At 46.3% G+C, this 15,082-nt stretch overlaps 2 protein-coding genes across 18 annotated transcripts in view; both read right to left on the bottom strand.

Annotated features, from left to right (window-relative positions):
- SMCO2 (single-pass membrane protein with coiled-coil domains 2) overlaps window positions 1-7,000 on the bottom strand; it is a 62,083-nt gene extending 55,083 nt beyond the window's left edge. For 2 of the 5 annotated variants that reach the window (XM_062195003.1, XM_062195007.1), the window contains exons 1-2: window positions 5,096-7,000; window positions 3,755-3,909 (exon numbers count right to left, since the gene is read on the bottom strand). The gene's annotated coding sequence lies outside the window, so the exon portion shown is untranslated. The remainder of the gene's footprint in view (window positions 1-3,754; window positions 3,910-5,095) is intronic. The other 3 variants (XM_062195005.1, XM_062195004.1, XM_062195008.1) reach the window with 3 other exon arrangements.
- Window positions 7,001-7,009: 9 nt separating this feature from the next.
- The window catches only part of BMAL2 (basic helix-loop-helix ARNT like 2), a 68,764-nt gene continuing 60,691 nt past the window's right edge, over window positions 7,010-15,082 (bottom strand). For 6 of the 13 annotated variants that reach the window (XM_062194990.1, XM_062194997.1, XM_062194999.1 and 3 more), the window contains exons 14-15: window positions 14,606-14,708; window positions 7,011-10,649 (exon numbers count right to left, since the gene is read on the bottom strand). In XM_062194990.1, coding sequence (XP_062050974.1) covers window positions 10,513-10,649; window positions 14,606-14,708 — 240 coding nt within the window. In that variant the 3' untranslated portion in view covers window positions 7,011-10,512. Of the gene's footprint in view, window positions 10,650-14,605; window positions 14,709-14,820; window positions 14,939-15,082 lie in introns of those variants that run through there. The other 7 variants (XM_062194994.1, XM_062195000.1, XR_009866249.1 and 4 more) reach the window with 6 other exon arrangements.

Genomic DNA, 15,082 nt, shown 5'->3' with positions numbered 1-15,082 from the left:
GAAAATATTTTGTATTTCTAAGACTTTTCAGAAAATAAAATCCAAAAAAGAGAAGAAACAGTGGTACCCTATCACATAATGGAAAGATCAATGTCAAACTCCGGTATTTGTAGCTAATTTCAATGGTTCAGCATATCTTTGCAGTAAGGACATTCAACATTTTCTAGGTATTTTGATATCCTGGTCAAGGAGACCTCATACACAAGGATGTCCCCTAAAGCTGTAACCAAGCTGAAAGCTTCCCATCACCTAGTGATGCCCATTACAACGCATCAATTATGCACGTGTATGTGGCAATGCTGGCATAAACAAAACTACTGCACCACCATCCTATAAAGATATAGAATATACAATTACATGGAGCACATAATACTTGACAATAAACTGCTGCTACTAAGTATAAGTATTTACTACCCTCTACTTTTTAGCATGGTTTATTTTATTTTTTTGACAGGCAGAGTGGACAGTGAGAGAGAGACAGAGAGAAAGGTCTTCCTTTTTCCGTTGGTTCACCCCCCAATGGCTGCTGCAGCTGGCGTGCTGCGGCCGGTGCACCGCGCTGATCCAAAGCCAGGAGCCAGGTGCTTCTCCTGGTCTCCCATACAGGTGCAGGGCCCAAGGATTTGGGCCATCCTCCACTGCACTCCCAGGCCACAGCAGAGAGCTGGACTGGAAGAAGAGCAACTGGGACAGAATCTGGTGCCCCGACCAGGACTAGAACCCGGGGTGCTGGCGCCACAGGCAGAGGATTAGCCTATAGAGCCAAGGTGCTAGCCAGCATGGTTTTATTTTTTAATATTTTTAGAAGATATGTTTTCTTATTTGAAAGGAAGAGTTACAGAGAGAGAGGAAAAATGAGTGAGAGAGAGAGAGGGAGACAGAGAGAGAGAGAGAGAGAGGAATCTTCCCTCCACTGGTTCATTCCCCAAATGGACACAACAGCCAGGGCTGGGCCAGGCTGAAACCAGGAGCCAGGAGCTTCATCTAGGTCTCTCTTGTGGGTAGCATTTGCCCAAACACTTGGGCCAGCTTCTGCTGCTTTCTCAGGCCATTAGCAGGACGCTAGATCGGAAGTGGAACAGCCAGGAGTTAAACTGGCACCCACATGGGATGCCGGCACTGCAGACAGTGGCTTTACTTGCTACGCCACAAGGTCGGCCCCATTTACGGTTATTTTAGAGCGCACTCCTTCTCCTTACTATGGAAAGCAAAGCTACTGTGTGCAGTGTGCATGCTCCATGGCAGCAGCCCAACGCATCTCATGTTGACCGAGTCTCTTGATTTCATCAAGGGGCCACAGAAGTGACGGGCCTACGCTTCTCAGATTGTGCCAGGCACTCGGTGCTGTCTGCCCCACAATGAAACGCCCTAACAAGTGTCTGCCTGGTGTTAAGTGATGTCTGACTGCATACAGTGCGCTACTGCTAACTAGAGTTACTCTACCGTGTAACAGGGCACCGGCACTGGTTCCTTGTATCTAACGGTAACTTTGTTCCGAGGGCTAGTGCTGTGGTGCAGTGCTTCCGTCACTGCTTGTGATGATGGCATCCTACACTGGAGCACCCGTTCAAGTCTCAGCTGCTCTGCTTGCCATCCAGCTCCCTGCTCACACACCTGGGAAGGCACCAAAAGACCCAAGCACTTGGGCCTCTGCACTCACATGGAAGAGACCTGGATGGAGTGCCTGGCTCCTCGATTTAGCCTGGTCCAGACGTGGCTGTTGTAGTCATTTGGGGAGTGAACCAGTGGGCATCCCTCATCCTTTCCCTCTCCCTCTGTCACTTTTCCTTTAAAATAAATACATCTTCAAAAAAAAAAAAAAAAACCAGAACTTCGTTTCCGCTGACCAAGCTCTTCTCATCCCCACCCCCGCCTCCCCTCCCTAGCCTCTGGTGACCCCGTTACGTTCTCCTTCTCAGAGAAGAATCACTCTGGACTCCACACCTGAGGGAGACCGTGCGACACGTGTGTTTCTGCACCAGGCTGATTTCCTTTCACAGACTCCAGTTCATCCACGACGTTGCACCTGACAGGACTGAATCCTATTCCGTGTGCACTGCACACCCACAATTTCTTGATCCCTTCAGATTCAGATGTTGACTCCATCTACATCTTACCTGCTGTGAACAGTGTGCCAGTGAACACGGGGAGCAGGTACCCCTTTCATATGCTGACTTCATTACAAACACAAGCTAACTTCTAACCAATACATATGTATTACCTTCACATGCAAAATACAAGAATACCACACAACTGTAACTTTTAAAAATCATTAGACTATAAAAAACTAGAAAAAGAGAATGCTCAAATGTTGACTGAATTTTTCACTAGGCAGTGACATTACAGGTGATTTACATTTTCTTACTAGCATCTTTATGTACTTTTAAATATTCAACAATTAAAATTCTTTTATAATAATAAAAAAAACTAATTAGTGAAATACGGGGATGAGTCTTTGGCCTAATGGTTATGACACCAGTTAAGATGCCCACAGTCCCTATCAGATTACCTGAGTTCAAGTCCAGACTCCAGTTCCTGGTTCCAGCTTCCTTCTAACGCAGATCCTGGGTGGTAGCAGGTGTTGGGATCCTGCCACCCATGTGGGAGACATGGATTAAGTTCCTAGCTCCCAGGTTCAGCCTAGTCCAGACTTAGCTGCTGCAGCCATTTGAGAAATGAACCAGTGGATGAGAGCTCTCTGGTTGTCTCCGGCTTGCACGTGACAAGCAAATATATAAAAATGAAATATGCCTCTAATATGTTATTACAAAGACATAGATGTGTTCTTTTATTCCTATTTATGAATTTTTATATTTTATCTGTGATCTTTTCTTTCATATAATTAACCTTTCAGGCAGTACTAGTGACTTTTTCTTGGTCTTTGTTATGTGACTAGCACACTCTGGGCTCCCAGTTAACTGAACGGTCAGATAACTGTGTGCTCTTGGTCTCAATATCAGTGCCGGGAGAGGAGAAGCTCAGTCAACCGAGTCTTAGATCTTCAAGAGTTCTATCAAGCTCGACATTTACAGAATTTAGGCTTCACATTTCAAAATATAAAATTATTCAATGTACTTACCTTGAAGGTAAAATGCAACAGTCTGACAGTCAGCCAAGAGCTAGGACTGCCTGTGAAAGTGTAAATCCAAGCCGGCAACACAACTGGACAAGAATCTGAGACAAGTCTTCAGTGACTCAACACGCAATTGTCATATGGACAGAGTTCTCCACAGTGTCCAGTACTCACAACAGCAGCTGGGCATTCAGCACAGAAGGTGGCCAAAGTTAAAAGGGATGACATGTGGGGCAGGTGCTTGGCCTTGTGTCTGAGAAGCTGGTTAAGATGTCCACGTTCCAAACCGCAGTGCCTGCGTTTAAGTCCCGGCTCTGTCTCCTGATTCCAGCTTCCTGAAAATGCAGACCCTGGAAGGTAACACTGACAGCTCAAGGATTTGGATTCCTGACATCCTCATGGGAAGCCTGGATTGAGTTCCTGGCTCCTGGCTTTGGCCCAGTCCTGTCCTGGCCACCGTGGGCATCTGAGGAGTCAAACAGCAGATGGTGCTCCGTCTCTTCAAAAAGTTCACAGAAAATGGACTTAACAGGTAAGTTTATTTTTGTTTGAAAATGTTTGAAACCCATGCACATGGGGGATCTTCAAAAAGTTCATGGAAAATGCATATTATGACAACAACCTATGCATGGATATCAAGATTGTTCTGCACCAAAATAAACAACTTGTAACTGCACTTACCCGTGAATGTTTGGAAGCACCCTGGTACACTGAAATCAGCAAGCAGCAGGTCCTGTGGTTGCTGCTTTCCTGTCTTCCCATGAAACCGCTGTGTCCAGGACCAAGGCGCCCTTGCCTTTTCCATTGCCTCTGAGAGCACAGCCCAAGATGAGCATCTACACAGAAACAAATGGAGTTGTTTATTAGGAAACGTTCAGACCTTCTCTAAAGATGCCTTTCAGATGTCTCTCAGCAGCCAACCGCCTGCCTCTCTGCTGGTCACATGCACCTTTCCCAACATCCGCTCTCACTTGGGTTCTCAAGTAATCAAGTTTTGCATGGGGTAGCAATTTCTATTCACTCGCCAAATGGCCACAAGGCCGGGGCTGGGCCAGGCTGAAGTCTGGAGCCTGGAACTCCATCTGGGGGTTGCCCACCTGGGTGGCAGGAGGCCCAAGCACTTGGGCCATCTTCTGCTGCTTTCCCAGGTTCATTAGTAAGATCAGAAGTGGAGCACCCAGGAACTGAACTGCTGCCCATATGGTTGCTTTTATCGCATGCAACAGCTTAACCTTCTGTGCCTCAATGCTGGTCCCCGAAATTCCTACTCTGACATTTGAGTTAAGTGTTTGGAAGATTTAAGATACTCTGACACTACTTTTATTTTTGTCAGATACATAGTTTGAAGCTTCTTGTGACACTAACTCCCCACTGTTCACTGTCACACTATGATCGTATAAACTGAGCTATAATGAGCACTGTCACTACTGCTAAGAACCAGACTATGTGTGAAACACGGTACACAGCCTAAAAGCCTGGAAAGGTATTTCTTTTCACTCTTTCACACACACACACACACACATACACACACAGGTAAGTGGATCAATCTTCTGTACACTGGTTAATTCCTCAAATGCCCAAAACAGCCAGGTTGAACCAAGCCAAAGCCAGGAGCGCACTCAGAGTCTCCCATATGGGAGGCAGGGAACGAGTACTTAAGCCATTACCCGCTGCCTCCCAGGAAGCTGGAGAGTAAAGCTGCGACTCCAACCCAGGCACTCCAACATGATATGCAGGCTCCCACGCAGAGTCTTAACCACTGCCAAGTGCTCACCCCAAAATAAGCATTCTTATGTCTATTTCACAAATGAAGAAGATGAGGTTCAAACAGCCCAACTCAGATTTCTCGCCCAGCCTCCAAACTCACAAATCCACCTGTCTACCAGACATCTCTTAGATGAACTCAACTTGTCCCAAACAGATACATCTTCTACCCTGAGGCTGTTTCTCTCAGAATGTCTCACTTTCTGGAGTTACACTGCAACCCATATACCCAAGCCAGAAACTCGAGTCATTACTCACGCCTTTTGCTCCAGTCGGCCCTCAGTCCTTGCAGTCCTGCCTCTGTAAGTGGCTCTCTTCATCTGTGCAGTCATACTACTTACTGCAATAGGCTTCATATGCATGCCTTGTGTGGCTTCCACCAAACATGCTCTTCTGTGGGCAATGGTAAAGATGGAAAGAGTCCAACATGCTGTTCTTGGCATTCCATCAGGGCCTGCTCACCTGGCTCAATCCAGGGTTGGGCACAGGACCAAAGCCTGGCCAGTCTGCATACTGCTGCCTGCTAGACACAGGAACAGTCAACGTGAGCCAAACTGATGCAGAGGCCCACTCAACAGTCACAGTGGTGTACATTACCAAAAAACAGACAAGCTGCCTTTCCCCTGAGACTGCCAGTTAGGGATATGTGCTTGGAGCTTCTGAGCATCACTACGGGGACAGGACCCATCAGGGGTAAGACCACCTCAAAGGAAAGCAGAGATGAGAGGTGGCAAGAGAGAGGAGTCAGAGGGACAGGCAGTGCCGAGGATATCGGGACAGGATGTGAGCAGAAAAAAGTTTTACTGGGTTAAGACCTCGAGCTCTTGCAATTCTTACAGCAGCAAGCACACCCTGATGAGCAGAGTGGAAAATGTGTACAGTACCACAGCTCAACAAACCCCTCTGTCCCGTGGCTGGACAGCATGGGGTTGCTTCCCTAACTGATGTTTCCATATCGGAAAGTAGTAAAGGATACTTCCCAGGGGCTTGTTTATTAAATTAGAAAAACCACAAACCGGTAATTATCATAAAAAATAACTGAATTTCACTCTTCATTATTTACCAAAACATTTTTAAAAATACCAGTACACAGATAAGAACAAGTGAAATGGCAAAGAGCTGAAAACTGTAAAAGCTATCCCTCAACTTAGGAAGGCAGGAGTGGTGATACACACACACGACCCATGCTCAAACACACCGGAAAGCATGTGCTAGGCTGCACAGGCTTCCCAAGTTCAGCTCTGACCTGCACCACGTCTGGAAAGCTCCCCAAGCCAATGCTCTCTGTGTGAGCAGGGTCCTCCTTGACTTCCTCTGGAAAGCTTTTCTCATAAAACACCCACAGCAGAGACGCCGAACTCTCCCAAGCGTGAAAGTCCCAGAGGCCTCTCACAGGCACCATGGACCTAGAAAAATTAATCTTTGAATGAAAACAAAGCACTATTAAAAAAGGAAAAGCGGCACCTAGTGGCCAATTTGCAGTTTTTCCTTGTGACTTCTAGGTAATTGCAGAAGCCAGCACTGCTCTACCCATAACACTGTACATGCAAGTCTCCAGTTCTCAAACTCGGGTAGCAGGTACCCCTCAGGTGCAGGATCTGAAGGCCAGACACCACGGTCTGCAAGCAGATACTGGCTGATTCATAACCCATGCCCCAGATTCCACAGAGAAGCCTCAAAGCCTACGATCACAAGTCTAGGCTTTCCTTTAATGCCATTATTTACCAACAGTCTCTATTCTCTACTTGCCTGCTTGTCTTTGTTTCTCAATGGATTTCTGACGTTAGTGATAACCATAAACTCTCAATGCACTGCTCAAGCTTAAGTGATTTCAGGCCATCATCATGGAATAAAAAACATACCATCACATTTTAAGTTGAGTGTTTTCAGAAAGGTTTTATATTTGGTACATGGATACAGCCTCATAATTATTTGATTGCACCCAAATCAAAGAATCAAGAAATAATTATTCTTCAAAGACAGTATTTAGAGGCCGGCGCCGCGGCTCAATAGGCTAATCCTCCGCCTGCAGCACCGGCACCCCGGGTTCTAGTTCCGGTTGGGGCGTTGGATTCCATCCTGGTTGTCCCTCTTCCAGGCCAGCTCTCTGCTGTGGCCCGGGAAGGCAGTGGAGGATGGCCCAAGTTCTTGGGCCCTGCACCCACACGGGAGACCAGGAGAAGCACCTGGCTCCTGGCTTTGGATCAGCGCGGTGTGCCGGCTGCGGCGGCCATTGGAGGGTGAACCAACAGCAAAAGAAGACCTTTCTCTCTCTCTCTCACTGTCCACTCTGCCTGTCAAAAAAAAAAAAAAAAAAAGACAGTATTTAGAGGTATCCTTATGATAACTACTATCCTTATGGATAACTACTATCCTTATGATGGTCTATTTCAGTAATATCCTCTTAATCTTAATAAAACATTCTAGAGCAACACTGTCCATGAGAAATATGAGCACATGTGCAATTTTAAGGTTTCTAGCAGCTGCATTAAAAAAGTAAAAAGATACAAGTAAAATTCTAATGTTTTATTTATTTCAAAATATCCAAAATATCATGATGCTGCAATCAATATAAAATTGTTAATGTGCGACTTTAGATTCTTATGGAAGACTGGGTCTGAAATGGGATATGCAATGCACATTTGCAACACCTCTCATTTCAAGTGCTCAGTTCCATGCGGCCACAGCAAGCACACCAGGCAGCACAGACGTAGGGTCTACCCTGAAGCACAACCCACAGGTCAGAATCATAGAAACAGAGCAGGCGGAAGACTCAGAGAACACACCTCTTTTTGCAAATGAAGAAACTGAGGCACACAGGGTTTAAACAGCCTGCCTGAGGTCATCCAGCTAAGTTTCCTACTCGAGACAGAGTTTCCAACTCTAGGCAGCCTTCCCAGTCTGCTCTATTATGGTAGCAGGAATTGTTGTAAAAAATGAAAGGTTTTTTAATGATACTTTTGTGAAATATGTGTATGTATTAGTTCTCAACAAAATTCAAAGAAATTAATTTGTAAGAGAAAGAAGTAAAACAGTCTAAGTAAAGGAAATACTGCTACTCCTAATAGCAATCAGCGTGAATAGAATGCACGTGGAAGAAAACACTAGGGAGAATGAAGTCATCATACAACACATCGATGGGTGGGATTCTGGGTCGCAGAAAATACTAGAGTGGGCTAATTAAGGATCAAACTGTGCACAGAGCGCTCAAGGGGCCCCCTGCCCAATGGCCTACGGACTAACCCTTCATCTTGCAGAGAAAAATCTGCAACCGTGCCAGGCAGAAATGCCGGCCTCTAGAAACTCTGCCTCTCAAGTCACTCCCGCCGCACACTGGCCCCACCAGAGGCCGGCCAGCTAGACCCATCCTGCTTGGAGGGTTTCTGTGGTTTGTTCCAAAGCTGCTCTCACATTCTCAAGGGTCAGACTAGAGATGGTGCTGACCCTCCAACATCACCTGGCCACTGTCAGCTCAAGAGGACAAGGTGCCAACCCCGCCTCGCCCACACAGTCACGCAAACCTCACGGCTGGAGGAAGCGTGCACTTTGGTACTGTCTGTTGGTGTGTTTCTCACGAACACGTCTGATGCAGGTTCTGCCCTATCAGCCACAGCCTAAACACATAACGTGGAGGGTAAAATCACACGTTGTCTGATGAGGGACTCCGGAAGGAACCCAGCGGAAGGGACAGCACCTGCAGAGGAAAACGAGCCAAAACCCCACAGGACTGAACTCCACGCCGGAGCCTATGGGCATCCCATGAGTTCTTCATCCTCTTTCATTTCTGAGGCACAGAAGAAAATCTATGAGAACACACTTGGTAAACTGTCAAGAGCTATTAGAACATAAGGTATTATGACAGCATGATCCCCAAGAAGACAAACAGTATTTAAAATAGTCTTAATTCTTACACTTGGTATGAGCCAACTCTGGACTAATTGCTATTTTAGGAAATGCTCTCTCCAGGAATGCACATTTAATCTAGTGGTCAGGATGCCCACACCCCACATCAGACGACCGGAGTTCAATCATCAGCTCTGGCTCCTGGTTCCAGCTTCCTGCCAATGCAGACCCTGGGAGGCAGCAGACGATGATGCAAGTAACTTGGTTCCTATCACCCATGTAGGAGAACTGGATTAGATTACCAGCCCCTAGCTTTAGCCTGGCCCAGTCCTGGTCACTATGGGCATTTGGGGAGTGAGCCAATGCAAAGTAGCTCTTCTCTGACTCTCAAATAAAAAAAAATTAAAGTAATTTTTAATTATAACAGGAAAATTAATTTTTAAATGATTTCTCATTGCCTCATGATTTAAAAATTGTAGTTACTATATATTTCATTGCTTTTAGTTACAACAATTTTAACTGCCTAACAAGCTACATGGCCACAACGGGTTCCTGGGTCAGTCAGTTAATCAGGTAACCAGCGAGGCCAGTGCTTCAGCAAGTGCATACAAAGAAAATGGTTTATACATTAAACATGGAAAATGACACGAATCTGACAGCTAGAAACTGGTATACACACATTAAACATGGAAAATGACATGAATACAAAGTATGACTCCACACAAGATAGCCAACCCACCTGGGCCCACTTTGTTCCCTAGGACCAAACAATGGCTAAGCAGGTCTTCAACACTGACAACCTGTTGTGTGTGTGATGAAAACCTTGAGTGGTGAAAAGTCAATCTTTATGCAAAGCTTCATCACCAAGTACTAGAAACTATCTCACTTAAAAATATCTTAAAGTGCTCCACTGAGCATAAATACACTGGCTTTGCAGTTGCCTAACTGCAAAAATGGAATAGAGGATTCATGGTGGTAATGGCTCCAAAATGCACTTTCCCTTTAAATCGCCCAGTACTCACTGCTTTTTTTTTTTTTTTTTTTTTTTTGACAGGCAGAGTTAGACAGTGAGAGAAAGAGAGAAAGGTCTTCCTTCCTTTGGTTCACCCCCCAAATGGCTGCTATGGCGGCGCATTGCGCCAATCCAAAGCCAGGAGCCAGGTGCTTCCTCCTGGTCTCCCATGCGGGTGCAGGGGCCAAGGACTTGGGACATCCTCCACTGCCTTCCTGGGCCACAGCAGAGAGCTGGACTGGAAGAGAAGCAGCAGCCGGGACATAATCTGGCGCCCCGACAGGGACTAGAACCTGGGGTGCCGGCGCTGTAGGCGGAGGATTAGCTAAGCAAGCTGCAGGACCGGCCCTCGCTGCTTTCTTAAACTGTGTAAGCCCTGTCCTCAATCAAGGAAATGCCAAAGGGAGATGCTGCCAGCTACACAAACCAACTACTAGAACTCTATTATCAATGAATCTCAGACACAAGGAAAATGACAACAAATTCCCCCAACTCAAAAACCACACCAGAAACATTCAAATGAAGCCAAAAAACTATGTATGTAGTATCTTGGTTAGGAATACTTCAGCAAAAATATGGCAACTAGTGGGTTTTAGGTCATTCCACTAGGTAAAGGAGGTCTTGATAAATTGTGATGGCCCTCTGTGGAAGAAAACATCCTATTCTCCACACCTTTCTGAGCATAAGATGCAAATCTATCAAGTTAGTAGCCCGTTAATAAAAGATAAAAATGGTATCAGTACAATACTGAAGAACAGACAATGCTTTGTAAATGAAATGCTTTGAAACATTTCTCATTTTGGGGGGTAAAAACCAGATGCTAGAGTGTCCACTGGATGTCACTGAAGTCCCCGGAGCCCCCCAGGCCCCCTTCTGCTTCTAAGTAATTCATGAACGCAGCCACAGTTGTGTCATCATTGTCACACAGAGAATCGAAGTCCAACTGGGCACCATCACCTATTGAATTAAAATACAAGACATAAGATAGGTGATAAATAGTCACATGTTCCACACATTTAGAGGTTAAGCAATGAGTGTCATAAAAAACAGCAAAGTAAGGCTAGAGTTTCAAACAATAGAGTTTTTTTTTTAAAAAAAAGATTTATTAATTTATTTGAAAGGCAGAGTAACTGAGAGGCAGAGGCAGAGGCAGAGAGAGAGAGAGAGAGAGAGAGAGAGAGAGAGGGAGAGGTCCTCCATCCGCTGGTTCACTCCCTTGATGGCTGCAGTGGCCGGGGCTGGGCCAATCTGAAGCCAGGAGCCAGGAACTTCTTCGGGGTCTCCCACGTGGATGCAGGGGCCCAAGGAGTTTGGGTCATCTTCTACTGCCTTCCCAGGCCAGAAAGCTGGATCGGAAGTGGAGAAGCCGGGACTCGAACTGGCACCCATACAGGATGCCAGCACTGCAGACGGCGGCTTTACCTGCTACGCCACAATGCCAGCTCCAAAACAACGGAGTTTTTAAGGCAAAGTATATGTCTTACATTGCAGGAGTCTGACAGATGTTTGGGTGGGTAATCAATTTTTACAACAAGCTGCTGTCAGATAAACTGCATTTGTTTCATCTGATGCACATAAGTGAGTTAGCATAGGAGTTTTCTAATGGAAAATGACACTGATAAAGGCTACTGATTCCTAGACAGCAGGAAGCTAGGGTTTAGGCTGTTTGTGGCTATGTGTGTGTGTAGTCTGGAAGGAGAAATTTCATTTTAAAAGGCCCCATAAAAAATTCTATTAAAATTTTAAAGTTACATTTAAAACCTTCTTATGTGACAGGCATAACCAGATTACTGGTTGAAGAATGAAATAAGGAGGAAGCATGGAAACCAGATTGAGGTCAAAAACAGGAAGAGACTCTGAAACGTTCCAAGGATTAAAACGCAGATAAAGATGAACTAGGGAGCAGGTGCTTTGCACAGTGGGTAAGATGCCACTTGGAATACCCGACACTCATACTGGAGGGTCTGGGTTCAAGTTCCAGCTCCGTTCCTGATTCCAGCTTCCTGCTAAGAGGTACACCTGCCAGGCAGCAGGTAATGAAATATGTGTTTGAGTCCCTGCCTGCCATTCCAGTGGGAGACTTGGATTGAGTTCTGAGTTCTTGGCTTTGGCCCAGCCTAGCCCTAGCTACTGTGGGCATTCAGGATGTGAACTAGAGGATGGCAGATCTCTCTGTCTCTGACTTTCGAATCAAAGAAAAAGGCCGGCGCGCGGCTCACTAAGCTAATCCTCCGCCTGCGGCGCCAGCACCCCAGGTTCTAGTCCCAGTTGGGACGCCAGATTCTGTCCTGGTTGCTCCTCTTCCAATCCAGCTCTCTGCTGTGGCCCTGGAGGGCAGTGGAGGATGGCCCAAGTGCTTGGGCCCTGCACCCGCACGGGAGACCAGGAGAAGCACCTGGCTCCTGGCTTCAGATCAGCACGGTGCACCAGCCTCAGTGCGCCGGTGGCAGTGGCCATTGGAGGGTGAACCAACGGAAAAGGAAGACCTTTCTTTCTCTCTGTCTCTCTCTCTCCCACTGTCCACTCTGCCTGTCAAAAAAAAAAAAATCAAAGAAAAAGATTAACTTCTATGTAGCTTTCTAATTACAACAGAATTTGAGATGATCAATGTGCGGTTCCATGTACGAAGTTGACACCCAGGATCCTTCCAGTCCTGCGACTCTCTTGGACATACACTTTCAGGAGAGCAATGTCAGCTGTGGTAGGTGTGCGCTGTCATTTCAAGTTATCTGACTGACACTTTGTGTAAACACTGTTGAAGTAAATGACTGCATCTGAAACATTTTGTGATTGAATCCTTTAAAAATTACTAGTAACTCTTGAAAATATACATTTTTCCCAGACAGAAGTACCTTTAGTTGTGTCTATTTAGCAACACCACAGCTAATTCAACTGGAAATTGAATTCTTAATGACACATCCATTAAGTAACAAACAGGGGGACTTGCCAAAATTCATGGAAAATGGAATTTAAATATAAGTTTATTTTTCTTATACTGGAAAATATAGAGTTCATATTGTTTATATTCTTTTTTTACTTTTTTATTATTTTCATCTTAATACAAAAAGACTCAATGTAGTTCAAAGACACAGTTCTTATAATGATAATTCCCCTTCCCCATTCTCTTCCCTACCCTTTTTTCTTCCCCTCCCCTCCGCTTCCCTTCTCCCTCTCCCCGTCTCTCTGGTTTTGAAATAACATTCTTTTTTTTTTTTTTTTTGACAGGCAGAGCTAGACAGTGAGAGAGAGAGACAGACAGGTCTTCCTTCCATTGGTTCACCCACCAAATGGCCGCCATAGCCGGCACGCTGCGCTGATCCAAAGACAGGAGCCAGGTGCTTATCCTGGTCTCCCATGCGGGTGCAGGGCCCAAGCACTTGGATCATCCTCCACTGCACTCCCAGGCCACAGCAGAGAGCTGGACTGGAAGAGGAGCAACCAGGATAGAATCCGGCGCCCCAACCGGGACTAGAACCTGGGGTGCTGGCGCCGCAGGCGGAGGATTAGCCTAGTGAGCTGCGGCGCCGGCGAAGATAACATTCTTAATTTTCATTACAGACAAAGGCTTGAAGCTCTACTAAATAAAGAGTTTAACAACAACAGCAACAAAAAACCTTAGTGCAGTGGGAATACAGGCAAAGGCCATAAATAATAATCCAATGAAAAGATGACCAGACAGCAGGATCAGAAGTGGGACTCGAACCAGCACCCATATGTTACGCTGGCACTGCAGGCGGTGGCTTTACCTGCTATGCCACAGAGCTGGCCCCTAGTGTATCATTTTAAACCATTAGTATGCCAAAGATATTCAAAGCCTAACAAAACTATATTTGTGGGGCGAGTGCTGTGGTGTAGAGGGTAAAGCTGTCTCCCACAATGCTGGTATCCCATATGGGTGCCAGTTTGAGACTCAGATGCTCCACTTCCAATCCAGCTCTCTGCTGTGACCTGGGAGAGCAGTGGAAGATGGTCCAAGTACTTGGGCCCCTGCACCCTCGTGGAAGACCCTAATGAAGCTTCAGGGTCCTGGCTTCAGTTCAGCTTAGCTCTGGCCATTGTGGCCATTTGGGGAGTGAACACGTGGATAGAAGACTCTTCTCTCTCTCTCTCTTTCTCTCTCTCTCCCTCTTCCCTCCCCCCCCCCCCACCTCCCAAATGGTCTCCCATTTGGGTGGCAGAAACTCAACTACTTGAGCCATCACCTGCCACCTCCCAGGGTCTGCAGCAGCAGGAAGGAGAAGTTGGGAGAGGGGCCAGGGAATGAACCCAGACACTCCCATGTGGCATGTGGGCACCTTCACCTGCAGGCCAAATGCCCAACCTGGTAAGTTTATTTTGGTGCAAAACTTTTGAAATCCACACATAGTTTCATCTTTTTTTTTTTTTTTTTGACAGAGTTAGAGAGAGAGAGAGACAGAGAGAAAGGTCTTCCTTCTGTTGGTTCATCCCCCAAATGGCCACCACGGCCAGCGCACTGCGCTGATCTGAAGCCAGGAGCCAGGTGCTTCCTCCTGGTCTCCCTGGACTGGAAGAGGAGCAACCGGTGCCCCAACAGGGACTAGAACCCGGGGTACCGGCACTGCAGGCAGAGGATTAGCCTAGTGAGCCACATAGTTTCATCTTAATACAAATTTTCCAGGAACTGTGTTGTGTGAAGACCCCTTGTATACATGGTTCTCAAAATCTCTGCACCAAAATAAATCTATCTTTTAATTCCATTTTCCATCAAATTTTTGAAGTACTCTTGCACATTTTAAAATCAAAGTGTATGATTACTGTACATAGATTTCTGAGTGGGAAAAACTTAGTTTCAAAACTGTTTGCTTCTCTAGAAATCTCCTGGGCTTGAAAATACAGAGATTAAGCACTTTGTGAAAAACTGAAACAGCTGGCAGGTGCCAAAGGAAACTCACTGAGCAGTGGCTCCTGACTGTGGACAGCAGCCATGTGCCGGTGGTGCCTGGCAGCCTGGAGCCCACTTCCTCCAGGACTCAGCGGACAGAACTCCTCTGACACCTGAGAAGACAGAACAATAAACAGGTTCCCACTGGAGTGGGATGAGACCTCTTAGCACTGAAGGGACGAGGGCCTCCTGCCAGTGCCACCACTCCAGTCAGACGGCACTTACTGAGTGCCACGTGACGGGACTCCAGGTGTCACTTCGCCATACCCGTCAGACGTTGGGAGGGAGCTGCACCACAGTCACAGCCGGACTCCAAAGACAGCCTGCTGGCCTGACTCAGAAGCTCACATTTTTTTAAAAATGTATTTAAAAATGTATTTGAAAGACAGAGAAACAGAAAAACACACAAAGAGATAACTTCCATCCACTGACTCACTTCCCGAAATGCTCGTAACAGCTGGGGCTGGATCAGGTCAAAGCCAGGAGC

The sequence above is a fragment of the Lepus europaeus genome, chromosome 6 (genome assembly GCF_033115175.1).
Source record: "Lepus europaeus isolate LE1 chromosome 6, mLepTim1.pri, whole genome shotgun sequence".
Classification (NCBI taxonomy): Eukaryota; Metazoa; Chordata; class Mammalia; order Lagomorpha; family Leporidae; genus Lepus; species Lepus europaeus.
The sequence above is the reverse complement of the archived record's forward strand: the minus strand, read 5'-3'. Positions and strand labels throughout refer to the sequence as shown.